This window comes from Sminthopsis crassicaudata, chromosome 3 (genome assembly GCF_048593235.1).
Source record: "Sminthopsis crassicaudata isolate SCR6 chromosome 3, ASM4859323v1, whole genome shotgun sequence".
Lineage (NCBI taxonomy): Eukaryota > Metazoa > Chordata > Mammalia > Dasyuromorphia > Dasyuridae > Sminthopsis > Sminthopsis crassicaudata.
The window spans coordinates 630,720,208-630,747,334 of NC_133619.1; the positions used below are offsets into that span (position 1 = coordinate 630,720,208).

The 27,127-nt window shown below is 44.2% G+C and overlaps 2 protein-coding genes across 2 annotated transcripts in view; one reads left to right on the forward strand and one right to left on the reverse strand.

Moving 5' to 3' along the window:
* The window catches only part of MEGF6 (multiple EGF like domains 6), a 376,924-nt gene extending 358,657 nt beyond the window's left edge, over positions 1-18,267 (forward strand). The window contains 7 exon segments of the mRNA XM_074306481.1: positions 2,918-3,046; positions 6,534-6,662; positions 7,087-7,215; positions 8,393-8,521; positions 9,475-9,603; positions 16,955-17,002; positions 17,354-18,267. Of these exon segments, the coding sequence (XP_074162582.1) occupies positions 2,918-3,046; positions 6,534-6,662; positions 7,087-7,215; positions 8,393-8,521; positions 9,475-9,603; positions 16,955-17,002; positions 17,354-17,418 (758 nt within the window). The 3' untranslated portion in view covers positions 17,419-18,267.
* A 592-nt stretch (positions 18,268-18,859) lies between these two features.
* ARHGEF16 (Rho guanine nucleotide exchange factor 16) overlaps positions 18,860-27,127 on the reverse strand; it is a 56,082-nt gene continuing 47,814 nt past the window's right edge. Inside the window, exons 11-15 of the mRNA XM_074306480.1 lie at positions 25,906-26,057; positions 24,566-24,754; positions 22,478-22,551; positions 20,243-20,344; positions 18,860-19,791 (exon numbers count right to left, since the gene is read on the reverse strand). Of these exons, the coding sequence (XP_074162581.1) occupies positions 19,652-19,791; positions 20,243-20,344; positions 22,478-22,551; positions 24,566-24,754; positions 25,906-26,057 (657 nt within the window). The 3' untranslated portion in view covers positions 18,860-19,651. The remainder of the gene's footprint in view (positions 19,792-20,242; positions 20,345-22,477; positions 22,552-24,565; positions 24,755-25,905; positions 26,058-27,127) is intronic.

A 27,127-nucleotide genomic window follows, 5' to 3' on the forward strand; every position in this document is an offset into this window, starting at 1 on the left:
TACTCTAAGACATGCTGCTATGAATAGATAGATAGATAGATAGATAGATAGATAGATAGATAGATAGATAGATAGATAGATGAATATAGATGAATAAATTCTGGTTGTTATCACAAAGATTTTTCTATATTTTATCTCCTTGGGGCTATACGCTTAGCAGCTGAGTCTCTGGGCCCAAGGGCATAGAAATTTTAGTCACTTTCTTTGCACTGTTTCCAAATTATTTTCCAGAATATTTGGATCAATTGATACTTCTCCCAGTAGTGTATTTGACCTACTTCCATTCCACAGTCCATCCACCATTGATGATTTCCATCTTTTGTCATCTTGGCCATTTTTCTGGGTGTAGGCTTGTTGTTTGGTTTTATATTTCTTTTATTATTAGTGTGTTATATAGTAGCATATTTATTTTATTATTGTTATTTTGTTACTAGTGATTTGGAACAAATCTTCCTAATGTTCTTAATAGTTTGTAACTAATTTGCTTTCTTAGATTCAGTATGACAATTTTATCTTCATACTCACTTCTAGAATAAAAGATGGAAAACCCCTCTTTCAAAAAGTTACCCCAATCCTAGATATTCTCCCCATTTTATAGATCAGGAAGATGAGTTCCATATCGGCTTGACCAAGGTCAAACAGTGGCAGATCTGGACTGGGTCTTCTCTCCACATGTTCCCCATATAATGAGGCTCTTGTTGCTTCAATCTGATTTTCTAATTAAATTCTTCTTGGGATGCTGGGGAACTAATAAACACATATGGAAAGTTAGTATACTATCATGCAGCTGGCATTCCCCTGTCTTTAACACTCCCGTGCCTCAAATAGACTTCCAAATCCTTCTCCGACAGCTTCAGCGCACACCCAGTTTATGTGAAATGGTGATGATAGCCGTCCTTCACATGTGCGTTCCATGCTAGAGGCCCCACGTGCTTTTCCACCCATTACTCATTCGATCCTCCCATTGTGCAGGATTTACCAGCCCCAGACATCGATGCCCCCTACCAGCCTTGCCCCAGCTGAGTCTAGCTTTCGCTAAAACAGAAAGAAGCACCAATGGCTTTCTGAATTTTGGCAGAACATGAAGGAACAGGGTCATAGCCAGCTGTGGAGATGGATGTGCTGGGATAGAGATTACTGCTGAAGTCACTGAAGCTTTCAGCCTCAATTTCCTTTTCTGTAAAAAAAAAAAAATCCTGTCTTTTAAAGGATAAAGGGTGAAAATTTCTTTGTAAGCCCTAAAGTATTATAAATATTGTAATTTTGTCAACAGCCCTTTGATTTTCTTGGTGGGAGAAACTCCCACCAATTCAGCAGATGAATTTGAGGGAGTTGCCCCTGAAGCTCACAGAACTTCTTGCCCTTTCATCCAGGATATATCTGAGGCAGGATTATGTAGGCCTTTTTGATCTGACTTCACCCCACCATATTGCCTTACCCCCAACACTTAGAACCTGAACCAGACTTCTTGGGGTCATTTTTAGGAAGGAAGGAGAAAGGGTTTGTGTCTGAAATTTTAGGGATATATTGAACTTCCAGTGTGGGAATTCCATCCCCTAATGCAAATTAGCAAATTAAGATTAGAGATCCTCATAAATTAGATCTCTGAGGGAATTCTAATCCACCCCACTCTTTTTATAAAAGGGGAAACTGAGGACCAATAAAACTAAGTGACTTGGTTTTTAATATCACACAGATAGAAAAGATCAGAAGTTTCCCTAATCCCTTATTGAACTTCCAGTGTGGGAATTCCATCCTCTAATGCAAATTAGCAAATTAAGATTAGAGATCCTCATAAATTAGATCTCTGAGGGAATTCTAATCCACCCCACTCTTTTTATAAAAGGGGAAACTGAGGACCACTAAAACTAAGTGACTTGGTTTTTAATATCACACAGATAGAAAAGATCAGAAGTTTCCCTAATCCCTTATTGAACTTCCAGTGTGGGAATTCCATCCTCTAATGCAAATTAGCAAATTAAAATTAGAGATGCTCATAAATTAGATCTCTGAGGGAATTCTAATTCATTCCACTCTTTTTATAAAAGGGGAAACTGAGGACCACTAAAACTAAGTGACTTGGTTTTTAATATCACACAGATAGAAAAGATCAGAAGTTTCCCTAATCCCTTAATTCCAGTGTCTTCTCTCTCTCAGTTATTTCCTATTTTTCCTGTATGTATTTGTTTGCATGTTGTCTCCCCCATTAAATAGTAAGCTCCTTAAAGACAGGAACTGTCAAGGATAGGTATACAGTAAGTGCTTAATAAGTGTTGATCGAATTGAATCTGACTCCAGATCATCTAAATCCAGAGTCGGTGTTTTTTCTATGTCTAATCTTAGAGATTTATCTGGGACCATATAACTATGTGGAAGTAAGCATATATCAATATATCTGTATACATGCTTAATATACCAGAGGCAGGATCTGAACCCTGGTTTTCTTGGCTCCGAAAACATAACCCCTGGCCTGTGCCCACTGCCACCACCAGCCTTGTCACAGTATTTGAAGACCATACAATAGCATCTCTGTGGGAACTCTCTCCTTCAATATAAATGTAGCCCTTCCTTCCCTAGTTTCTTGAGTTCCTGGGGTCAGCTTTCTAGGAAGGAGTCTTTCCCCATTTGTCCTGGCTCCTCCTTGTTTGATAGCCACCTAGTCCATTACCAAGCCCACATCGGACCTTGAGCTTTCCAGCAGCGCCAGCCTTCAGTGTCAGCAAATTGTGATGAGGACCCTCTTCCCTCTTTCCATTGCTCATTCACCTCTGTGCATTGACACAGCAGCAGACACACAGTGTATCCTTCGGCCTGGCCTGCAAACCCATTTCCATCCACTGACTGCCCCTTATAAAGACTTGGGATTTCATCCTTTCTTGCCTGACTCATCACTGATGGACTTGAGGTCCCCCCTTAGGCTGCCCCAGGGATCGATTCGGCGTGGGCTGTGAGCTGGCGTGTCCCTGTAAGAACGGAGGCTTCTGTCATCCCACCAACGGCTCCTGTTCCTGCGGCCTGGGGTGGATGGGAAAGCACTGTGAGCTGGGTGAGTGCCCCCCAATAGTCCCCTCCAGCCTGAGTTTTCTCATTTGTAAAGTGGGCTGACAATGACTCTTTGTTCATAAGATTGTTGCTGAAGATTAAATGAGATTTATGCATGTGTTTATGTATGTTGTACATGGGTGTGTGTGTATATATATATATATACACACATATATATTATGTATATAAATATGCATACACTTGTGTATATATGTATACATAATGTATAAACATATTATGTGTATAAATACATAGCTGTGTATATATGTATGTACGTATACACTAAGTATATAAATATGCATACACACTTGTGTGTACATGTATACATAATGTGTATATATGTATATAGACATAGGTATGTATATGTGTGTATACCTATATACTAAGTATATGCATACACACTTGTGTATACATGTGTATGTATATTATGTATGCACATAGGTATGTGTACATAGGTATGTATATATGTGTGTGTACATGGGGGAGTGTATATATAATGTGTGTATATGTATACATTATGTATATAAATATGCAAACATACGTGTGCATATGTGTATACATCATGTATATATATAAAATGTATGTATACATAGGTGTGTATGTGTGTGTGCATATAGACTAAGAATATAAATATGCATACACTTGTGTGTACGTGTGTATATATATTATGCATGCATATATGTATCTGTACATAGGTGTATATATGTGTGTACATACACCCATACATTATGTATATAAATATGCATACACATTTGTATATACATAATATGTATATGTGTACATAGATGTGTATATATAATGTGTGTATATGTATACATTATGTAGATAAATATGCATACACATTTGTATATATAATATGTATATGTGTACATATATAATGTGTGTATATGTATACAATATGTAGATAAATATGCATACATATTTATATATAATATGTATATGTACATAGATATGTATATACATATGTAAAATGTGTGTATATGTATACATTATGTATCTAAATATGCATACACATGTGTGTACATGTATACATAATGTGTATACATGTTATGTTTGTATAATTGTATTGCACATAGGTGTGTATATATGTATGTGTACATAGATATGTATATACACAGACATACACTATGCACATAAACATGTATACATATTTGTGCACATCTATACATGTGTTCATGCATGCATTTATACACACCTACATCATACATGTGTGTGTTGTGTGCTTACGTGCATACATATATGCATGCATGTAAAGTCCGTTGCAAACATTGTGTCATGTAAATATTGTGATGGTTATTGTTATTAGAGTGCCAACCCCACAACCAGTAAAAACTGTATTCAAGTTTTGCCTTTGACCCATACTGCAGTGTGACCCTGGACACACATTCTCAGTTGGTCCAGGCAATTCTCAAAGTGTGGTCACAGCTCCCGTGGGGGTTCCAGCCATCTTTGCAAGGGGGTGTCAACACCAAGATGGTATTCACCTATTAAGATGCTCATGCTTTTTCCAACTCTATACCTGGGTGAGGCCAGATTTTCATCCTATATTTTGACCAAAACAGCAGCTCAGAACAGATTGGATGCAGAAGCAGAGAAACTGCATCTGTTCTCTATTACGCTAGATATTAAAGAGCTTTGAAAAAAAAGAAACACTCCATAATTTTTTGTTTTGGAAAATGGAGTTATTTTTCATAAAAACTATTACTTATTTCAACATGTAATAGGTTTTTCATTATTTTAAAATGTATTAATGAATTGTTTAGAAATCTAGAGTTTTCATTTCTAATATAATAAATTTTAATAGATATAACCCACAAATATTTTTAAAAGGGTAAAATGATTATTTAATAACATTTTAATTTAATAAACCACTGCTCCAGGACTAGGAGTGGCAGAGAAGGTGCCTATCAGAATTGGTAGAGTGACTTCCCTCCTCTGAGAATTCTCTATACCAGTAAAACCACTGGTTTATTCCCTGTCTCTATTGATCTCTTCCTCCTCCTCTTCATCCTCCTTCTCCTCTCTTCCTTCTCGTCTTCCTCTTCCTTCTCCTGTGTATCAGCATACCTCTTCTTACATGACAGAGCTCTTTTGTGCAGAGCCTTAGATCTCCGTTTCTGTCATCCCTCGCTCTGCAAGGGCAGAGGAATCCTTATTCATTTCCACAAGGAGTGGATTCCATCTTGCATCAAAACTACTTGAGACCACCATGACCCCAAAGGAAACTTATGCAGACACTGGCCATAGTGTTTGCTCTGAGCCTCCATGTTAATTTTGTTTTGATTTGGGAATTAATGGTGCTCACATATTTTAGGACAGATGTCTATCACATCATTTGAGGGGAAGAAACGTCAGAGTTTACTGTTAGGGCTGTTAATGGCGAAGAGTCTTCCTGCACGTTAGGTGGCTGGATTTCATCCATGAAAATGGATAATTTGATTTTCTTCATATCGTTAGGTATCTCCTGACCATGAATGAATCCTAGATTTAGAACTGGAAAGGATCCATGAGGTTTCTTACAGAGGAGATTATGTCCCAATAGGTTAAGTAACTTGTCCTGAGGAAGCATGGAGGAAGGGAAGGAGGGAAGGAGGGAAGGAGGGAAGGAAGGAAGGAAGGAAGGAAGGAAGGAAGGAAGGAAGGAAGGAAGGAAGGAAGGAAGGAAGGAAGGAAGGAAGGAAGGAAGAATGGAGGGAAGAATGGAGGGAAGAAAGGAAAGAAGGAAGGAGGGAAGGATAGATGTAGAGAGGGAAGGAAGAAGGGAAGGAAGGAAGAAAGGAGAGATGGAAGGAGAGAAAAAGAGGAAAAGGAGGGAAGGAAGAAAGGAGAGATGGAGAGAGAGAAGGAAAGAGGAAAAGAAGAAGGGAAGGAAGGAAGAAAGGAGAGATGGAAGGAGAGAAAAAAGAGGAAAAGGAGGGAAGGAAGAAAGGAGAGATGGAGGAAGGGAAAGAAAAAGAGAAAAGTAGGGAGGAAGAAAGAAATGAAGGGAGAGAGGGAGAGAAGGAAAGAGGGAAGGAAGGAAGAAAAGGGAGGAAAGGAAGGAAGGAAAGAAAGAGGAAAGGAAAAGAAGAAAAGAGAGGAAAGGAAGGAAGGAAAAGAGGAAGGAAACATTTATTATTCTCCTAATATGTGCCAGGCAAAGAACTTTAAAGACATTATCTCATTTCATTTTCACAACCTCAAGGTTGTGATTTCTCCATTCAGCAGCTGCAGAAACTGTGGCTGACAGAGATTATGTCTTGCCCAGAGTCCCACGGCTACTAAGGTTCTGAGGCTGGATTTCAACTCAGATTTTCCTGTCTCCAGGCCCAGAGCTCTATCTACGAGTTGGGGCCTCATGTATGTGGGGTCTCATATTTCGGGGCTATCTTGCTCTAATGTCTAGAGTCATCCCATGAGGCGGCCTTCTCGGATCTCCCCATCCCCACTGGAGATTGTCTCTCCACGGTCACCTCGGCTTACTTAGGAGCATTCTGTCATTCTCTCTTCAGCCTGCCCCCCTGGGAAGTATGGCGCTGACTGCCTTTTGGACTGTGCCTGTCTCAACAATGGAACATGTGATCGAGTGACCGGTGCCTGTCGGTGTCCCCCTGGCCATTTTGGCCAGGCCTGTGAACACAGTGAGTTCTGCAGGGAACATCTCGTAACTAACTCCCCTTGGAATCTGGGACACCACGTTTTAATAGGAATTTTTGACTAGCTAGATCATTTTCCAAGTGGGTTGATGAGGGGACTGGAGGTTGTGGCCTACAAGTGTCAGTTCAAGGAGTTGGGGATATTCAGGCTAGGATCTGGAGGTTGCTTTGGTTTCAAGCAAAGGTAAAATTAAGAAACGAGCAATGAGGAAAACCCTCACGTCTCCACAGAAATCCACAGTTCATTTTAGTAGGGACCATTTTAGATATGTCAGCCCATGTTACTGGTCTTCTTTCAACAGGCCTCATCGGGGAGGGCTTTGCTAACGCAGAGGTTGGGTCCAGCTTTAACAGGGCAGAGGAGGATTCTCTCACATGGCCCATTTTAACTTCTGCCCTCTCTCCTCAGCATGTCCCCCAGGCTTCCATGGGGCTGGCTGCCAGGAGGTTTGTGAGTGTCACCAAGGAGCCCTGTGCCACCCACTCACAGGCCAGTGTCTATGTCCTGCTGGCTTCCAGGGTCAGTTCTGTGAGAAAGGTAAGTACTTCTGCTGATGCTCAACTTCCCTTCTGCATCCTAGGCCCATAAGTGGCGCTCTGCAGCCTCATGGTCCTGGCCCTCATTTAACATTGGTTCAATTGCTAAATTTGATAAGGAATCTAAAAACCTTAAGCCTCTTGAAGTCATCAACCAACCCACAGCATTTATTGAATGCCTACTGTGTTCATCAAGCAACCCACAGCATTTATTGAATGCCTACTGTGTGCAACGGGATGCAAAGACAAAAAAAGAAAGTGATTTATTCTACTATGTGGTGCTTAAATCAGGAAGACCTGAATTCAAATGTAGCCTCAAGTCACTAGTTGTGGGACTCTGGGTGAGTCACCTAATCTGTTTGCCTTAGTTTCTGCATGTGTAAAATGGGAATAATAATAGCTTTTATTCCCCAGGATTGTTGTAAGGATTAAGTGAGATACTTATCTGTGAAATACTTTCTACCTTCCCTGGCACATAATAAGTGCCATGTAAATGTTAGCTGCTGTGATTATTAGTCTTCCCCTGAAACTGAGAAAACAAATTACATTCCTAGGGCCACACAGCCTGTATTTGTCAGAGACTGGTCTTGAATCCAGGTCTTCTTCATGGCTGTGCCAGCTCTATCCACTACGCCATGCTGCTTCTCACATGGCACATAATGAATTGATAAATTATTATAATTAATAAATCCTTGTTGCATTGAAGTAACTACATCACCCAAAGAGTTCCTAAAATACTTTATAACTGATATTGCTATCGTAGAATGTAAACTCCTTGACAGAAGCAGGGTGACTTTTTCCTTCATACCTAACCTAAAAGTATCTGGTAAATACTTCCCAATATTCCTTGGATTGAATTGGATGGGATTTCTTGGCAGACATTGCCTACATAGCCTCGTCTTTCCCTATAGAGTGTGTGTGTGTGTGTGTGTGTGTGTGTGTGTGTGTGTGTGTGTGTAGAACAGCAGCAAGGATTGTGAAAGTGTGCCCAGTCTCGCAAGAACCATTTGCCCATCTGGCACCATATGCATTGTGGGTGGCAGCTGCACCTTTTCTTCAGTGGGGGAATTTATTGGACAACATCCTTTAGTGAGGGGAAACATGCCCGAATTGAGCCTTTGACAGGCAGGACTGCCTGGACCGACCCCTCAGCCCTCTGCTTCTCTTCCCCCTGGCAGGATGTGAGCCAGGGAAGTTTGGAGCTGGCTGCCGCCAGGTTTGTGATTGTGAGGGGGACGTGCCATGTGATCCAGCCACCGGCCAGTGCCTGTGTCCACCAGGGAGGATGGGAGCCAAGTGTGACCTGGGTAAGTGCAGGGGTGGCAGAAAGACACAGGGAGAAAATACACATCATGAGATGGTGTGGGAGTGTCTCTACCACATGGCTGCTTTAATCTCAGAATCTTAAATCTTGATTCCCTGGCCTAGACAAATATGTTTATTATGCTCAGATTCCCAATGATGGATTACTTTCACACTCCTCTCCCTGAGTCTGCTTACAGCTCCCACTGTTGTCCTCAGGTAGATAAGGCGGGTTGGAATAGCCCCATTTTACAGACATGCAGCTAGAGGCATAGAGATGAAGTAATCAGCCCAGTCACATGATTAGTGAGAGAACCAGGGCTAGAAGACATTCTCCTCCAATTTTTTTCCAATAGACCCCAAAATATGCTGGATCTCTTTAGTCCCCGTTAAAGCCTTTAGCCTTAAGCAGCACTCTATTTTTGGACTTGGAATACCATTCGGAATTCCCAGGTATCTGCTGTAGTTTAGGATGCTAGCATCAGGGCCATCAGACCTTTGGCCCAGGGTGCCTACTTTCAAAGGTAAAAACGTAGGGTTTATATTCCTTTATCAGTGGAGAAATGATAGAGCTTAGCACGCAGTTGGTAAGAAGCCTGAAGTACTCATCTGAATCTGTGATCATCCCTTCCAGAGTTATGCATTACATGCCTGCCCATCATATGTCATTCTTGTCCAGGTCCTCTCATAATTTTGCCATAAGGGAGTCCATCCAATATACTCTTTTCCTTACATTGATTTCCTTTGACAGTGGAAAGTGACCATGAAGATTATCCAGTGGTTCTCCTTCACTTTCACCACATGTGGCCCGTTATTTCTTTTTGGGTGACTCCATTTGCCTCTGTTTTGGTTTGAGTTTCCCCTGGTGCCAAAATTCCTAGACTATTGACAGGGACAGAAAATGAGCTCTAGAACCCCAGAAGTCTGTCTGAGTATGTTTTTCTGTTTTCCTCCCCAGAATGCCGAGGGAATCGCTTTGGCCCTGGCTGTACCCTGAGCTGTGGCTGTGAGGGGAACTCTCACTGTAACGCCCTCAATGGTCAGTGTGTCTGCATGGGAGGCTACATTGGGCCTACGTGTCGAGAAGGTCAGTACTTTCCTTATAATCCTGGTCCTCTCCCTTTGTCCCCGGCTCTCTGGCCTCTCAGGAATCAGAGGATTAAAGATCTGAGGTTGGAAGGAACCTCAAGTCATCTGGTCTGAGCTGCTCACTTTACCGAGAAGGGGGGGGGGGGACAATTACCCACAGTCACACAGCGAGTTAGTGGCAGAACCAAGTATTCCAGTTGGCCTGGTGCGTGTTCTTACAACAACTAAAGCCTCAGTTTTCTCATCTCTAAAATGGACTAGACAATCTAGCTCTGTTATCCCAAGTATTATTATCACTTTTACAAATGAGGAATTTGAGGCTCATATTGTCAAATAAATGAATAAACTTGCATGTCAACAAGCATTTATTTAGCACCTACAGATTTTAAGCTCTAGGGATACAAGTGATCTACTCATGGTCACATCCTCAGAATTGAAATTCTGGGTCATTGCTTTGTTCAGAATATAACATGAAGAAATCTTAGTGATGACTGTGGGGTCAAGAAAACTTAATTTCAAAACTTATCAGGGATATGTGACTCTATATATGCCATAGATCCCACCAAGGAATATATAGAAAGTCACTTTAACTTGTGCTTCAGTTTCCCCATCTCTAAAGTGAGAAGTTTGGATTTGAAGGCCCTAAATCTGAACCTGTGATTCCTTGCAGGATCAGGCTCCCCCAGAGCAGAATTCCTCTTTTCATACTTGTAGTAGGACATGGATCTCATGGCTAGTGAGCAGCAAATTAAGAGTCAAAGATGGAAAAGACTTAAGAGGTTGCGTATAACAACCTCACTTTATATTATTATTATTATTTTTTGGTGAGGCAGTTGGAATAAAATGACTTGCCAGGGGTCACACAGCTAGTAAATGTCTGAGTCTGAATTTGAACTCAGATCCTCCTGACTCCAGGATCGGTGCTTTATCCACTGTGCCATCTAGTTGTCCCCAATCACCCCATTTTAGAGATGAGGAAACTGAGGCTTAAGGAGAAGTGAATCTGCCAGGAGTCCCACAAAAAGCCAATGGTAGCTCCTCTGACTCCTAAGGCCAGTGCTGCCCCCATACCATAGCTCTTTGTCCCTACAATAATATCCAGTTCTATCTTCTTGCTCCCGCCCTCCTTTGTTGAAGCTAAAGAGCCTGGAGATGCTCTTTGGGGAAAGCTGGAGCCCCAGCCCTGAGCCTAGCTTATAAACAGCTGGCTTGGGTTGGGCGTACCCTATGGCAAATGTAAACCATCCTGCCGATAGCCACAAGAACAGATGGGCTTTGATTTGGGCAAGATGTGAATTTTATGGTGATTTTGATGGATTTTCTAATGTTCCACCCTACTCCCCCCCTCCCTCTATCTTACTCCTACCCCTGACTAGGCCCTCTGGTTCATATTTTCAACTTGGAAGGCCTTCCTTACTTGCCAATGGAAGTCAAGGCTGGGTTAGGCACTGAATGAGTCCCATTTGGAGCATATTTGGATAATAACAAAAATAAGAATAGCTCACATTTATATAGTGTTTTAAGGTTTACAGAGTACATATATTACCTCATTTGCGTCTCCTAAAAGCCTTGTGGAATAAATACTATGATTATCCCTATTTTACAGATGAGAAAACTGAGGAAAAGTCAGTCCAATAATTACTATGTTCTAGACAGTGCACTAAGCCCCAGGAATACAAAAAGAAGCAAAAACAATCCCTGTCCTCAAGAAGTTTTTAAGGTTTTTTTTAAATATTTTTTTCCCAATTAACAAGCATTTTTTTCCCTCTCCAACTGAGTAGCAGCTGACATTCTAGTGGGGAGACAACATGTACATTAATAGGGACACATACCCAAGATATAGGGTGTAGATAGTAGGGAGCCTTAGAGAAGAAAGTAACCATAATCACCCAGCTGGTAAATGGATACAGAGTGTAGATGGAAGGGAGCCTTAGAGGAGAAGGTAAAAAGCCTCTACCAGGATCACACAGCTAGGAAATGGATACAGTGCAGATGGAGGGGAGCCTTAGAGAAAGTAAAAAACCTGTACCATCATCACATAGCTAGTAAATGGATACAGAGTGTAGAAAGAAGGGAGCCTTAGAGGAGAAGGTAAAAAGCCTGTACCATCATCACATAGCTAGTAAATGGATACAGAGTGTAGATTACAGTGGTCCTCAAACTTTTTAAATAGGGGGCCAGTTCCCTGTCCCTCAGACCGTGGGAAGGCCGGACTATAGTAAAAACAAAAGCTCACGCTCTGTCTCTGCCCCTCAGCCCATTTGCCATAACAAGGCGGGCCGCATAAACGTCCTCAGTGGGCCGCATCTGGTTCGTGGGCCGTAGTTTGAGAACCCCTGGTAAAAGAAAGGGAGCCATAGAGGAGAAGGTTAAAAAGCCTATGCCATGATCACACAGCTAGTAAATGGATACAGAGTGTAGAAAGAAGGGAGCCTTAGAGGAGAAGGTAAAAAGCCTGTACCATCATCACATAGCTAGTAAATGGATACAGAGTGTAGATTACAGTGGTCCTCAAACTTTTTAAATAGGGGGCCAGTTCCCTGTCCCTCAGACCGTGGGAAGGCCGGACTATAGTAAAAACAAAAGCTCACACTCTGTCTCTGCCCCTCAGCCCATTTGCCATAACAAGGCGGGCCACATAAACGTCCTCAGTGGGCCGCATCTGGTTCGTGGGCCGTAGTTTGAGAACCCCTGGTAAAAGAAAGGGAGCCATAGAGGAGAAGGTTAAAAAGCCTGTGCCATGATCACACAGCTAGTAAATGGATACAGAGTGTAGAAAGAAGGGAGCCTTAGAGGAGAAGGTAAAAAGCCTGTACCATCATCACATAGCTAGTAAATGGATACAGAGTGTAGATTACAGTGGTCCTCAAACTTTTTAAATAGGGGGCCAGTTCCCTGTCCCTCAGACCGTGGGAAGGCCGGACTAGAGTAAAAACAAAAGCTCATGCTCTGTCTCTGCCCCTCAGCCCATTTGCCATAACAAGGCGGGCCGCATAAACATCCTCAGTGGGCCACATCTGGTTCGTGGGCCGTAGTTTGAGAACCCCTGGTAAAAGAAAGGGAGCCATAGAGGAGAAGGTTAAAAAGCCTGTGCCATGATCACACAGCTAGTAAATGGATACAGAGTGTAGAAAGAAGGGAGCCTTAGAGGAGAAGGTAAAAAGCCTGTACCATCATCACATAGCTAGTAAATGGATACAGAGTGTAGATTACAGTGGTCCTCAAACTTTTTAAATAGGGGGCCAGTTCCCTGTCCCTCAGACCGTGGGAAGGCCGGACTATAGTAAAAACAAAAGCTCACACTCTGTCTCTGCCCCTCAGCCCATTTGCCATAACAAGGCGGGCCGCATAAATGTCCTCAGTGGGCCGCATCTGGCCGTAGTTTGAGAACCCTTGGTAAAAGAAAGGGAGCCATAGAGGAGAAGGTTAAAAAGCCTGTACCATGATCACACAGCTAGTAAATGGATACAGAGTGTAGAAAGAAGAGAGCCTTTGAGAAAGTAAAAAGCCTGTCCCATGATCACACAGCTAGTAAATAGTCCTAGTTGGCTGATATTGAATTCTGGTCTTCCATACTCCAAGTTCAGAGCACTACCCACCAGACCAGAGGGCAGAGAATCAATCAGACATTGCTTGTTAACATATAACCAATATGATAAGGAGCTCCCAGCCTTATTAGGAGATGTCATGGTATTGTTGAATGTAGCCTTGGAATCAAGATCCCCAGCATTCATTGTCTGCCTCAGGCCCTTCCTTACCTGTGTGATTTCAGGGAAGAGTGTAAATTTCTCGAGGACAGGGGCTCTTTTTGCTCATATTTGTCTCTCTAGTGCTTGGCACATAGAAAATACTTAACAAATGCTTATTGATATGACTTGGATCCAATTTTTCAAGTCAGATGAAAAAAAAAAGAAAAAAAGTTTTAAAAGGCAGATAAGATATTGTCTATGGGATCCTTCTAATTCTATATCTAGGAACTCATAATTCTGGGGCTCTTAACCACACCAAGGATAGATTTAGGGAGGTTTGTGAATTTGTATGTGAAAAAAAAAAAATTTTTTTTTTGAATATAATTTGTTTCCTTTTATGCATTTAGTACCACAGAGATCCATAGGCTTCACCACTAGCCAAAGGGTTCCTGACACCTAAAAGGTTAAGATTCCTAAAGGGCCAGGTGAAACTGGAATCAGTGGGTTTTTTTCTGGTTTTTGGTACTAATGTCAAGAGAAATTCTATATTAAAGCTGCACCATCTACTGGTTAAGTTTGGTATTGCAGCCATAATTTATTGGTCACCCTGCAAAGGCAGAAATGTGATAACTTTCATTTCTGAAGATTTATGAAGTACCAATTTAATGCCGGTAATTCCGAGTTAGGTCTGTACAGCATAGTTTTATATCATACCATGTTTTAATGATGGCTATATCTCATGTGATCTCTCCATAGTAGAAATGTCCCAGGATAATAATAACAATAATAATAGTATCTGACATCTATATAGTACTGCATTGTAGGCTAAGAAGTTTATAATTATTATCTCATGTGATTCTCACAATATCCCTGGGAGAGGTGGATACTAGTATTATTCCATTTTACTAAGAAGGAAACTGAGGCAGACAGGTTAAGTGGCTTGCTTAGGATTACACAGCTAAGGTTGGATTTGAATTCAGGACTTTCTGACTCCAAGCCAAGTATGCTATTCAATGGACCCCTCAGTTGATAGATTTTGTTGGACACAGGGCTTGAAGAAAAGGGCAGAGAATAAGGGAGGTAAGCACTAGATATATGTATTTGCATGTGTATTTCCAGAGACAATGTAGTAGACTGGGCTTTGGAATCAAGGAAGGCTGGGATGTGAAACTCCCTTCTGATACTTCATAGCTGTATGACCCTGAAGTAGTCATACTCTTAGCTGGTGGTCCTCAAACTTTTTAAATAGGGGCCAGTTCACGGTCCCTCAGACTGTGGGAGGGCCAGACTAGAGTAAAAGCAAAAGCTCACACTCTGTCTCTGCCCCTCAGACCCATTTGCCATAACCCGGCGGGCCGCATCTGGCCTGTGGGCCCTAGTTTGAGAACCCCTGCTCTTAGTTATCTCATATTGTCATCTGTATAAATGAAAGTGCTCCAAGTTTCTGTTATCCTGGAACCAAAGGGGCTGTGCTATCACACATGGCACAGTGATAGAGTACTGGATCTGAAGTCAGGAAGACTTGAATTAAAACCCAGCCTCAGACACTTCCTACCGTTTTGACACTTAACCTGCCTGCCTCAGTTTCTTCAACTGTTAAATGGGGATAACAACAATACTTACCTCCACGGATCATTGTGGGGATCAAATAATAGTATTTGTAAAATACTTAGCATAATACTGGTACATAGTGTGTGCAGAATGCTATTCCCTTCCCTTTCTTTCTGCTCTCCTTTCCTAATATCTGCACTTGGATAAAGTTCAAATGATAGTTCAAAATTTTTCTTAAATTGTGGTTTATAAAACCCCATGTGAAGTTATATAACTTAATGTGGGGGTCATAAAATGATGACTTGTTCTCAGTGTTTGATTTGTATACCTATTTTATATATCTGTATACCTGGGGTTGTATAAAAATTTCTCAGGTGAAAAGGGGAGTCATGAATGGAAAAAATTAAGAAACCCTGATCTAGTCCAATCTATTCTATTTTTTTATTTTTTTAAAGCAGTAGTCAAATCAACAAGCATTTATTAAACACTTACTATATATAGATATCATTTATTAAACACTTACTATATATATATAGTAAGTGTTTAATAAATGATATGTCAACAAGCATTTATTAAACACTTTCTATATATAGATAATATCATTTATTAAACACTTACTATATATAGATCTATATATAGTAAGTGTTTAATAAATGATATGTCAACAAGCATTTATTAAACACTTACTATATATAGTAAGTGTTTAATAAATGCTTGTTTTATATAGTGTTTAATAAATGCTTGTTGATTTTATATATACATATACATACATGCTAGGGTTAGCGATCCAAAAAAAAAAAAAAAAAAGTTAAAAAATACAGTCCCTGCTCTCAAGGAGTTCCCAGTTTAACAGAGGAGACAACAATGCCAGGTACAAATGAAATATAGACAGGGCAGACTGGAGATAATGGTCGAGGGTAGGCATTGAGATCTGGGAGGAGTGGGAGAAGCTGAGGAAGGCAGGAGGCAGAGATGAAAAAGGATATAACTCTAGGCTTGGAAGACAACCTGAGTCTGGAGGCTAAAGTCCGCTAAGAGAAGAATTAAGTGTTCTTAGTCATAGACCTGGAAGTAAAAAGGATCCTGAGGCCAGCTGGTGTGATTCGTCATTTTACAAATGGGGAAACTGAGGCAACGAGAAGGCTCATGGGAAAAGATCATAGATTTGAAATTGAAAGGGCCTTCCAGAAGCATTGTGCCTAATTCTCTCATTTAATGAAGAAAAAGGTCCAGAAAGGTTGTGACTTGATCGCAAGTGTTTTGTGGCAGACTCAGAATTTGAAGTCATCTTCTGATTCCAAACTTACTTTTCTTTCCATTCTCAAATACTGATTAGATTTTGACATTAAAAAGAAAGGGGAAGGGAGAGAGGAGAGGCTTGTTTTTTCTTTTTCTTTTTTTTTTTTTTTCCTTTAAAATACTTTAGTTCTTTATCTATGATTAATAATTCCATGTGATTCAAAAAAAGGCATTTTTTGTATAGAAATTGACTCCCCACTGCTTGTATAATTCATGCTCTAAAATTGAATTTTGAAACTTTTAGGTTGAATTTCTTTTTTTTTTTTAAATTTTTTTATTCATTTTTCCAAATTATCCCTCCCTCCACTCCCTCCCCCCGATGGCAGGCAATCCCATACATTTTACATGTGTTACAATATAATTAGATATAATATATGTGTGTAAATACCATTTTCTTGTTGCACATTAATTATTAGCTTCCGAAGGTATAAGTAACCTGGGTAGATAGACAGCAGTGCTAACAATTTACATTTGCTTCCCAGTGTTCCTTCTCTGGGTGTATCTACCTCTGTCCATCATTGATCAACTGGAAGTGAGTTGGCTTTTCTTTATGTTGAAGATTTCCACTTCCATCAGAATACATCCTCATACAGTATTGTTGTTGAAGTGTACAGTGATCTTCTGGTTCTGCTCATTTCACTCAGCAACAGTTGATTTAAGTCTCTCCAGAGGCTTGTTTTTTCAATGAAGGCAAATTGATCCAGAGATCTCGATAGAGTTTGAGGATCTTTGCCAGTTTGGGAGTTAATTCTTGGCCTCCTCCTGCATAAAACTCATCCCTCCCTTTCTTTTTGTTATGTTCCCTTTCAGGTGGCCCTCCCCAGCTCCCAGCCAGCAAGTCCCAAGTCTTCAACCCAGGTAAGGGGATCTGCTTGGTGTTTCTTTTTCTTTTTTTTAATTTTTATTTATTTTTTAAATTTTTTTTATTTTTTTGCTGAGGCAATTGGGGTTAAGTGACTTGCCCAGGGTCACACAGCTAAGAAGTGTTAAGTGTCCAAGACCAGAATTGAACTCGAGTCCTCCTGAATTCAAGGCTGGTGCTCTATCCACTGCACCACCTTGGGCCCTTGGGCACCATTTTATTGGTCAAGTTGCTGTGGGCAGGGACATGAGTCTTCACCTATGTCTGCTTCTTCCCCGTAGCACTGAGCATCCAGAGGCTTCTCAATCACTACACACTCATTTTCTCTTTTTTCCTTCTGTTATTAGTGGCTTCCCATCCTTCATCCTACAGATCACCTCCCAGGTTCAGCCTACAGCCAGCAAAACATTAGCTCCCAACCTCTGTCTTCCACTCCTGCCCAGCCTTCCTTCCTTAGCCCATCCTTCCAGTGTTACTAAAAATCCTCGGGACACCACCGATCATCCTAGTCATCATTTTGAACCAGCGTTTTCTCCGCTGCTGCTGCTGCTGAGGCCAGCGGGATAACTCAGTTCCTCTGAAAGCTTCCTCCCAAAAAAGGTCTGAGGAAGAAGGACTGACCGCCTCTCAGGCTCGGGAGAGGCGGTCACAGAAACTCCCTGTGTCGGGCTGCTGGAAGGGAGAATCCCAAAGACATTGACTCAACTAAGAACAGTTGTGTTCTAAGGAACAATCGCCATCAGCCGCAGCCCAGAAAGGGCACTTCGGGATGCTTGGAGGACAAGGAGATGGCCTCTGGGTTTGTCATGTGTGTTTCTAACTCTTCCCTGCAATCTATCAGCAGGCTTCACCTGGTGCTAACCAATGGGCTGTTGGCTACTGGACTGCTTCAGCCCCACCCTGTCCTGTTCTGGGGGCGGTTCCTTGTTTACCTGGAAATATAGTCCAATATGTATTTATGTAAAGATATTTATGGGCAGCTGTACAAAGTCAGGTTCTGGGGGGCAGCCTTGGTGCTCCTGAGAGGTGCCAGAGGGGATGTATGCAGCCCCAGATGGCAGCCTCTGCTTCTCTGTGCTAAAGGCATTCCCCTACTCCATCCTGAGGAGGGGGAGCGAGTGTTCTGTTTTCAACTGAGCGGGCACTCGCGACGTAGCCTCCCTTTATATATCAACCTGCCAACCAATGTGTACTGTAAGGGTTCCGTGGCAAAGGGGCCCTGCACTGTGTAAAACTCACTAAGTTAAAGGAATGAAACTTTCTGGTTTGTTCAGTGTGATTCCCATGAGGAAACTTTTTTTTAGGCAGAAAAGTCAAGCCCTTGTGAGCCTAGAACCTTGAAATGAGGGGTTAAGGGGAGGGAAGTCAGAAGCCAAGGCTTCCGCTCTCAGCTCTGTCACTCAGGGAATTCATTACCTGTCCAAGTCTCAATTTCCTCATCAATAAAAAGAAGGCAGAACTTTTGAGGTTCCACTGCTAAGATTCTCTGGCTCATAAATCAGATCCAGAGTGAAAAGGGGTCTCCAGAGGCCACCGAGGCCAAACCCCTCACTTAGATGAGAAAATGAACACCTAGTATCTTGAGAATTCAGGAGCTTGGACTCCCGAAGGTTCTAGATGACAGAAGCCTATGGTAGAGACTCTGGGATGACAGGATAGTTCTAGGTCATGAGGAGATGGATCTAGAATTCTAGACTTAGAATTCTGTTTCAGGAAACTCTGGACATTCAAGGTCCAAGCTTTGAGATGTAATTCTGTATGGTTCCAGGTTCTGAGATGATGGAGTCCAGAACCTTGGAATCCAGACTCTTGGGGAATGATTTGGGTTTACAGAAGCCTTAGGAAACAGTGGGTTTTAATGAAATAATTTTAATGACTTTTACATTTCTCAGAAAAACACAATATACAACAATGTACAGAGTCCAGTGCTCGTCCCTGGGCCTGGAGGACAGTGTTAGATGCTTTCAAATCCTTCTGGGCTCCCACACCCACCTTTTAAGGCTCAGAGGTCAAAGGAAGGAGGGACAAAGGTAGATCCTAGTGGAGGCAATGACTGTGGGTAAGACAGCAGAGGAGCGCTGGCTGGATGGAGAAGCCTTGATAAGGGCAAAAATGGCCTACTTTCCCCCGTCCACTTGGACCTCTAACACCTCCTCTTCCTATCCACTGATTAAGCAGGGCCCTGTTTTTCTCCTTGGAAGATATTAATCTTTTCCTTTGTAAAGTCACATTTGGAACGGTGATGGGCGGAACTTCACCAGTAAAAAGATAGGTACATGGCCATAGGATGTACCTCCTGAGGCACCTTTTGGCTCAACCAAAGAAGCCTTACCACAAGTTAATTTGGGGCAGCCTGGAACTCGGTGTGGGGAGAGGAATCAATGGGAGTGGGGGGCGGGGCGGGCAAACATGGCCAGCCTTTTCAAAATTAGGACAAAGATTGGCCCAGGGAAAGGGTAAACAGGAAGGGGTGCCCTCCTACTGCTGGTGACTGGGATCCCAAAGATTCCCTGGAAAGGTTTTGCAGGCTCGCGGGTACCATTTGCAAGTCCTGGAAAAGGGAGGTCTGATGGGAAACTCATGGTCTGTTGAAACTCTCGCCCCTAGACAAAGACTTGGAAAGCCTTCGCAGGCTGCCGAGCCGCCTACACGTCTGTCTCCACCCTGAGCCTTTCCATCCTGCGCACGTTGCCCTCCACGGCCACTCGGCTGGTGATGGCCTGGGCGTAGTCCTCAGGAAACCAGCCGATCTCTCCATCACGCAACCGCTCTCCGTAAAACCAGCCTGTTATAAAAAGGGGTGGGGGAGGAAGGAGAGCTCATTCCTGAGTGTTTGCAGCTCTGGGTACCATCCCAAAATGCTTAGGGTCTCCATATGGATCAGGAATCCAGGGGACTTCCCATTAAAACATATTAGAAAGGAGAGTAATTTTGAGCAGTTTAAAGCTCCCATTTATGACCTTGGACAACTTAGTTCATCTCCCTAAACCTCAGTTTCCCCATCTGTAAAAGGGGGACCATTAACACATTTATATTAACTACCTCACTAGTTTACTGTACAAAAAGCAGTGTATAGACCACAAAGCTCTAGAGAAATACAGGCAGTTAGCAATAATTTCTCTAGGATGTTGGGATCCAAACCACATGATGTTTGCCCCACAATGCATCTGTCTGCTGTGCAAAGGGAGGTTGTGTGTCTAAGCTAGCTGGCCGGGGCCCGTCCCCTGGAAGCTCACCGTCCTCTTGCTGCAGGATCAGGACCACATCTGCCTGCTGGAGGGTGATCTCATCGGCCTGTTTGGCAAAATAGGCCTTGGTGATCTCCACCTGATGCAGGTCTGAGGGCAAGAATGGAGATGTGTCACTCGGGTGATTCTGACATAGAAAAGAAGGGGTTCGGGGCCCCCTGAACCTCTGGTGTGAGGCTGCCAGAAAACTGGAGAGGGAAACAGTGGGAGGAGGAGCAAAGGACCAGGAATCGAGGAGAGACGGGGAAGGGAAAGATGACAAAGTGGAAAGTGTGGAGGATGAGAAGGGGAGAAGGGAGGCAAAGGAGGCAGGGAGAAGAGGAGGAGGATGGGGGTGGGGCACAGGAGGGAGGCAAGGAGAGCAGAGAAGAGCAAAGGGAAAACCTTTGTCACAGCTAAGGGACTCTGGCCAACCACAGGACTCTTCCTGCCTGGTGAGGAGGCTAACCCCCCCTTCCCCTCCCACAACGGGGGCTCTGATAGCAAGGGGGCCCCTCATTGCCCCCCACCTTCCGAAGTTGGGTCGGTCCCCAAGTAAAGAAGCTGCCTGAGTCCTCAAGTCAGGAACCAGGAGCAGAGAGTAAGGCTACTGAACCAAGGGGAAATTCTATCCTGCTCTCCTTCCCCGGAGCCCGACCCTCCCAGGCAGCCTGGGCCTCCTCGGGCTGGCTCAGCGTCCCGGGCTGGGCCCTCTGTTCAGGTGGGAGAGCAGGGGCCGGGCCCTGGGTGTGCTGCACACCACAGGGCCAGCAGAGGGCGTCCAGGGAGCATCTCCTGCCTTAGTTCTGGGCAGATCCTCCAAAGCCTCCAGCTCCTTTGTCCCCCAATTTCTCACTTCGGGAAGCCTCCTTTGCCTAACCCTGCACAGAGGGAAGGCAAGGAAAGACCTCCAATTTAAAAGAGGCACACAGATCCATGACTGTACACTTATTAAGCACCTATTGTTTTCTAGCTATTACCTGAGTACTGGGTGGGTGGGGGCAAAAACTAAAAGGAAACAGCCCCTCTCCCTTGTATTCTCACTGAAGCAGACACCGTATACAAGGTTAAGCGTATACACAAATGGGGAGGGGGCTCGCCAAGGGCTCCTGGGGAAGGCGGTGCTTGAGGTGAGCGCTCATGGAATAGTCTGATAGATGGAGATGAGGGGGCCTGGGTCTGGGGCACTGCGGGGGGAGGTACAGGGTCATGTAGAGGGCAGGCTGAGGTCAGCATGGCAGGACCATAGTGTACGTAATGAAATAGGAGTGGGGCCAGGTCGTAAGAACTTTAAATGCCAAATACCCGAGTCTGGAGCTGGTTCCAGAGGTCAGAGGGCAGCCCTGGCATTTACTGAGCAGAGCTAGGATTGGCTTGAAGATAAATGGAATGAATCCCAGTCAGAATGAGAAGACTCCAGTTTGGGTGAAAAATGAGGGGGAGGGGGGCAGCTTTGTGAGTAAAGACACTGGGAAACGGAGCGGGTCCGTGCAGTAAGGGGGGTGAGAGTGCGTGAGACCCTGAAGTTGGATGTGTGGTGGTAATTGGGGGAAGGCGGGGTCCTTGCCAGAAATGGGGTGTGTGGGAGGAGTCTGGTCTGGACAAATGGAGGCTGAGGCACATCCAGGACATCCAGTCTGAAATGTCTGGGATGGATCAGAAATCGGGCCTGAGACCCTGAAACTGGGGGAGAACCCCAGGGAGACGGAGGAGAGAAAAGTGTGGGCCTAAGGACAGGTCCCCGAGAGGGATCCCCAACCCCACGGGGAGTGGGTGACAGGAAGGCTGAGCAGGCTCGAGAGGTCGGGCAGATGGGGGGGAACCAGCTGTGCAGAGGAGAGAGTGGTCACGGGCAGCACTGCACCCCCCCCACACACACACGGGTGCTCACACACAGATCTGCACCGAGTTGCATGAGGCTCTTCTGGGGAGGCCCAACTTGGGGCACAGAGCAGTGGCGGAGTCCTCACAGTCGTGGGCAGAGCCAGGCTCTGGCCCCCCAGACTCCCCAGGCCCCTGGGCCCCAGGTGGTCAGCACTCCGGCTCCTGCTCCAACAGAAGCGTCCTCTCCTCTGCTTCATCTCAGAAGAATCCGAGCTCCCCCACTCCCTCCCTAACTCCCACCTGCTGGAAACTCCCCCAGCAGGAGCCAGAGTTCTGCACTCCCGCTGCAGGGAGGGGGCCGAGCTGCCCGCTCCCGTCTGCCGTCCTCCTCCCTCCCTTTCTCCCAGGGCCGAGTCTTACCTCCTTTGCTGGCCAGGCCTTGCTCCTGGTTCTCCTTATGCTTCAGGGCAGTGATCCACCGGGCCCGGTCACTCCTGTGGGCATGAGAGAAAGCCATCAGACTCCGGAGTGCCCAGGACACACATTTAAAGGTCAACAAAACCTTGGGGCACATCGGGTCCAACTTTTTGGTTTTAGGGAGGATGAAAGACAGACAAAGAGTGAGAAAGACAGAGATATACAGAGAGCAGAGAGAGATTTGTCCAGGGTCACACACACAGCAGGGCTGAGACTCCGGCCCATTAAAAAGGAGCTGACTCGGGCATCAGGGGCCTGAGCTCCAACCTGGAGCCCTTCGGGACTGCGGGCGGGCCTGGAGTACATGACGACTCTGGAGTCGCTTGATTGGTGCCAATAATGGATTCCCCACTGTGGTCATAAATTTTGAATTCATTTTCCTGCTTCCACTGGGCAGGAACCGATGGCCATATTGTACTTAATTTTAATTTTAAATACCTGGAAGTAATTCAACTCAGATACACCTCAAGGGATTCACTCTCGGCACTAACTGGGACCTTGCTGTATCAGATAATACGATTATGAAGACAAGAAATGAAGCACAGCGGGAAGAAGGCTGGTTTTGGACTTCAAGAGCCTGGGTGCACATCCTGCCTCTGACCCCTGTATCACTGCTCTAGGACTCAGTTTCCTCATCTGTAAAATTAGGGAATTGTGCTAGCAGGTCTCTTCTAGCTGTAAATCCTACATTGTAACTTTGGGGCTTCAAAGTCTTAAAACATCCCATTTCTGTGTGTCTGACATGGTCAGATTTGTAGCTATTCAGGATCCAAGTTGAAAAAGACCCCAGAGATCATTTAGCCCAACCCGGACTTAGCCAAGAGTCCTCTCTTCAACATGTCCAACAAGTGGTCACATCTCCTGTTAACCTCTCTGCAAATAATTGAAATAAATAAATCTTTTGAGAGGTAAAAAAAATAAAATAAAATAAAAAATTAAAAGATGTATTTAATTTTTTGAAATTGTGTTGTAATAACCTTAGAATTTCTGTTAAATTATGGGATTACAATTATATATATATATATAAAGAGAGAGAGAGTGTATATATATATATATATATATAAATAATTTACATAATTATATATATAATGTATAAGCAAAGTGCTGAAAAATACTGATAAAAGGCCCCATAAACTGAAGACAAATCAAAGTGTGGAGACTTACAGTAATTATGAACTTGAGAACAGAAGAAAAGAAGAATGTGTTTTAGCATGAATCAGAAATGGTCACAGAGATAGCGATGCTATGCAGGCAAAGTCCTGCACTTGGAATGCTGGGAATTTTCAAAAGAAAATGCATCCTAGGGACCTTAATATGCCAAATACAACATTTCTGCCATGGAATCCAAAGACTCAAATGTGAATTTCACAAAGAAAGGCATGATGCGCAGCTCCACCCTTCTCCCCACTTTTCGTGATAACCAGAAACAACAGAATTATTTTTGTTGCTAATTGTGCCCTTTTCTATCCCAGATGCTCGTCTAGGGGGGTGCTGACCAGCATAGACTGTAAGAAACTGCTTTTTAACCATATTCAGGTACCCTGGGAGAGGGAAATGTCCTCACTGGCAGTTCCTTAGTCCGATATAATCACAGATCTACTCAAAATTACATCCAATAACACAGCTTTAGACGATATCAAGGGCTTATTAAATTATGAAAGGACACCTTCGCCACAAACCTAACATGTTCAAAATCTGACTCCTAAATCCTTCCCCAAAGTGGGGGGGGAGGATTTCTTTATTGTTGTTTAAAGTAATTAGGCCCCATTCTTAGGTGTATGTGGGTATAAAAGCCATTTATTCCCGGTCCCATGGAAAAAGCTGCCACTTGAAGTCAGGAGCCATATTGGATTATCCTGGGTAAAACAATCTCCGTTCCTTGTCTGGATACTCCCCACAGTCCCTTCTAATTTTAAATCCATGACCCTATCCACGAGCTAAGGTCCTGGGATATAAGCCATCCATAATATCCATCTGATCAACCCAAAGCGTCAGTGGCTGCACCCAGCTCTGTGACTGCCGTCTACTTACAATGAGTCTGAAGACAGCAGGATCTGCTCTTGCTTCCCTTCGCTGTTCTTCAGCATGGTCACCTGGAAGGGGTAAGGGATGGATGAGCTGCGATTGATTCCTCCGGTCTGTAAGAGTTCATCAGGCTCAACCTTCTTGACTTGGATTTGGTCCATCTTGGCGTAATTTATCACCACGTAGTGCTCCTCACTGCCAAAGGGCAAAGGAACCAGTGAGACCTCAGGCTGGACGTCATCTCAGTCTCTATGGCATCTCCCACCATGAGTCTTATCCCTGAATGAACCCCATATCCAGCACCCTGTTGGGAGGGAGGAAAGGAAAGAGGGAGGGAAAAAGGAAAGGAAGAAAGGAGGGAGGGAAGAAGGGAAGGGAGGAAGGAGAGAGGAGGGAAGGGAAGAAAGGAGAGAAAGAGGAAGGGAGGGGGGAAGGAGGGAGAGAGGAAGAAGGGGGGAGACAGAGGGAGAGAGGGAGGGAAGGAGAGAAAGACGTTCCTCCAGGAGCCTGCATTTGGACTGTCTTCATTGCCCTCCAGATCCTATTTTTACACACTTCAAAAGCTCACTGCTGTGTCAAATACTTTCATTTCCCACCTTTTCATCCCCCCTCCCTATGATATGCCGTCTTCCCCATTCAAATATAAGCTTCTGGAGGGCAGAGATCAACTTTCCCTGACTTGTATTTGTATCCTGGGGCTTAGCACAGTTCCTGGCACATAGTAAGTGTGTAATAAATGCTTGTTTTCTTCCACTTTACTCTTCTTGATGCATGGACAAAAATGTCGGCCTCAGAGGCAGAAATGAATTTGAGTCTGATTCCAATAATGATTTGTTCTGTGGCTCTAGGAAAATTACTTAACCTCTGTTTGTCTCAGTTTACTCATCTGTAAAATGGGAATAATGACAGCATCTCCATCTCAGGTTTGTTGAAAGATTATCTGTAAAGTTCCTGGCACACAGCAGGCACTCTATAAATGCTGGCTCTCGTTATGTTTAATCATTGTTATGGGGAGGCAGAGGCCAGTGGAATTATTGAGTCAGGGGGTTCCGAGATGGAATAAGCTAAAGCTAATCAGGTATCCTGGAATCCCTGAGTCATGGCCCCCCCTTTGGGGTAGTTCTCGGGAGAAGGCCCCGGTGGGTTGGCTACACAAACCCAGCCCAGAGATTATCGTTTGGGAAGGAGACAAAAGGAGACTTCTGATGGAGACTGATGGGAGAACGTGGGGTGAGGTCCCCCACCAGCCGGAGCTGGCTGAGACCTCCCCATAGCGGTCCCTGGGTCTTCCATGCCCCACCCACTCCCACAGCCCCCAGAGTTCACGAGGAAGGGGACAGAGGCACCTCTTCTTCTTGGTGACCATCAGGGCGTCGTTGAACAGGAAGAGGTAGCAGGTGGGCCGGCTGGCGATCTTCCGGAAGAGGCTGGGTTCTTCCACCAAGGACAGCTCCCCTCTCTTCAGCAGCCACCGGGAGGCTGAAATCAGGGGGAAGGCCTGGGGGGAGCAGAGCCAGACATGAACAGAGACTCCCTGGGCCTTCTCCTGATGCCTCAACTTGCCCACCTACAAAATGGGGGTAATGGCCCCTACTCCACAAGGTCGCTAAGAAAAGAACCAAGGACCACTTCCTGGCCCAGAGACCCTGGGCAAGTCAATGAAAACTCAGCGTGCACAATTTTTTTTTTTAATTCCCTCCTCCTCCTTCATCCTCTCTCTTTCTGACTGTCTGTGTCTGGATATTCAGCAAACTGATAGTGAATCATGTCTCCTGCCTCTCAGCTAGAAGGTAGTGAACTACAGGTGTAGAATGGGGCTGTGTTTTCTGACATGGCCAGTGTGTTGCTTTCTTTTGTTCAGCTGAGCTTATTTGTAACAGGGAAACTTCCTGTTAAGAAGCAAGAATGAATTGTTGGGAGATAACTGATGTTAGACATAGATTGAGGAAAGAAGAGGGAGGGAGGGAGGGAGGGAGAAAGAGAAACTGAGACAGAGACAATGAGAAGGCGAGGGAGAAAGACGGTGAGACAGAGAGAAGAAGATGGAGAGGCTAAGGGAAGGAGACAGGCCTTGGTGAGAATTCCCATATTCTTAAACAAGGAGGTTGGACTAGGAAATGCCTTCTCCGTCTGACTCCAAGTCAAGGGACTTTTCAGTCTTGGATGGGGGAGAAGTTAGTCACCCAAACCCCAAACAGTTGGGGAACGATCGACAGGAAGACAAGGACTGCAGTGGAAAGACAGGGGCTTGACAGGGAAGACAGGGAAAGAGAGGACCTAGGCTCCTGTCCTGGACTTCCTGGGTCCCTCATCTGTAAAATGCAGAACGTGGCCCAGAGATGTCTCAGATCCCCAAATTGAGAACCCCACCCCCCCGGCCTTCTCTTCTCCCCAGAGCTGGGGTGTGGGGAGATCTCTCTTCCTGCCCTCTACTCTCACTTTGGTACAAACTGTCAGATTACATCCTGGAAGCTTCCCGAGGGCAGGAACTGCTTAATTTTAATTTTTAGATTTCCAGAACTTAGCAAAGAGGAGGTGATTAATATATTTTTATTGACTGCCAGAAGA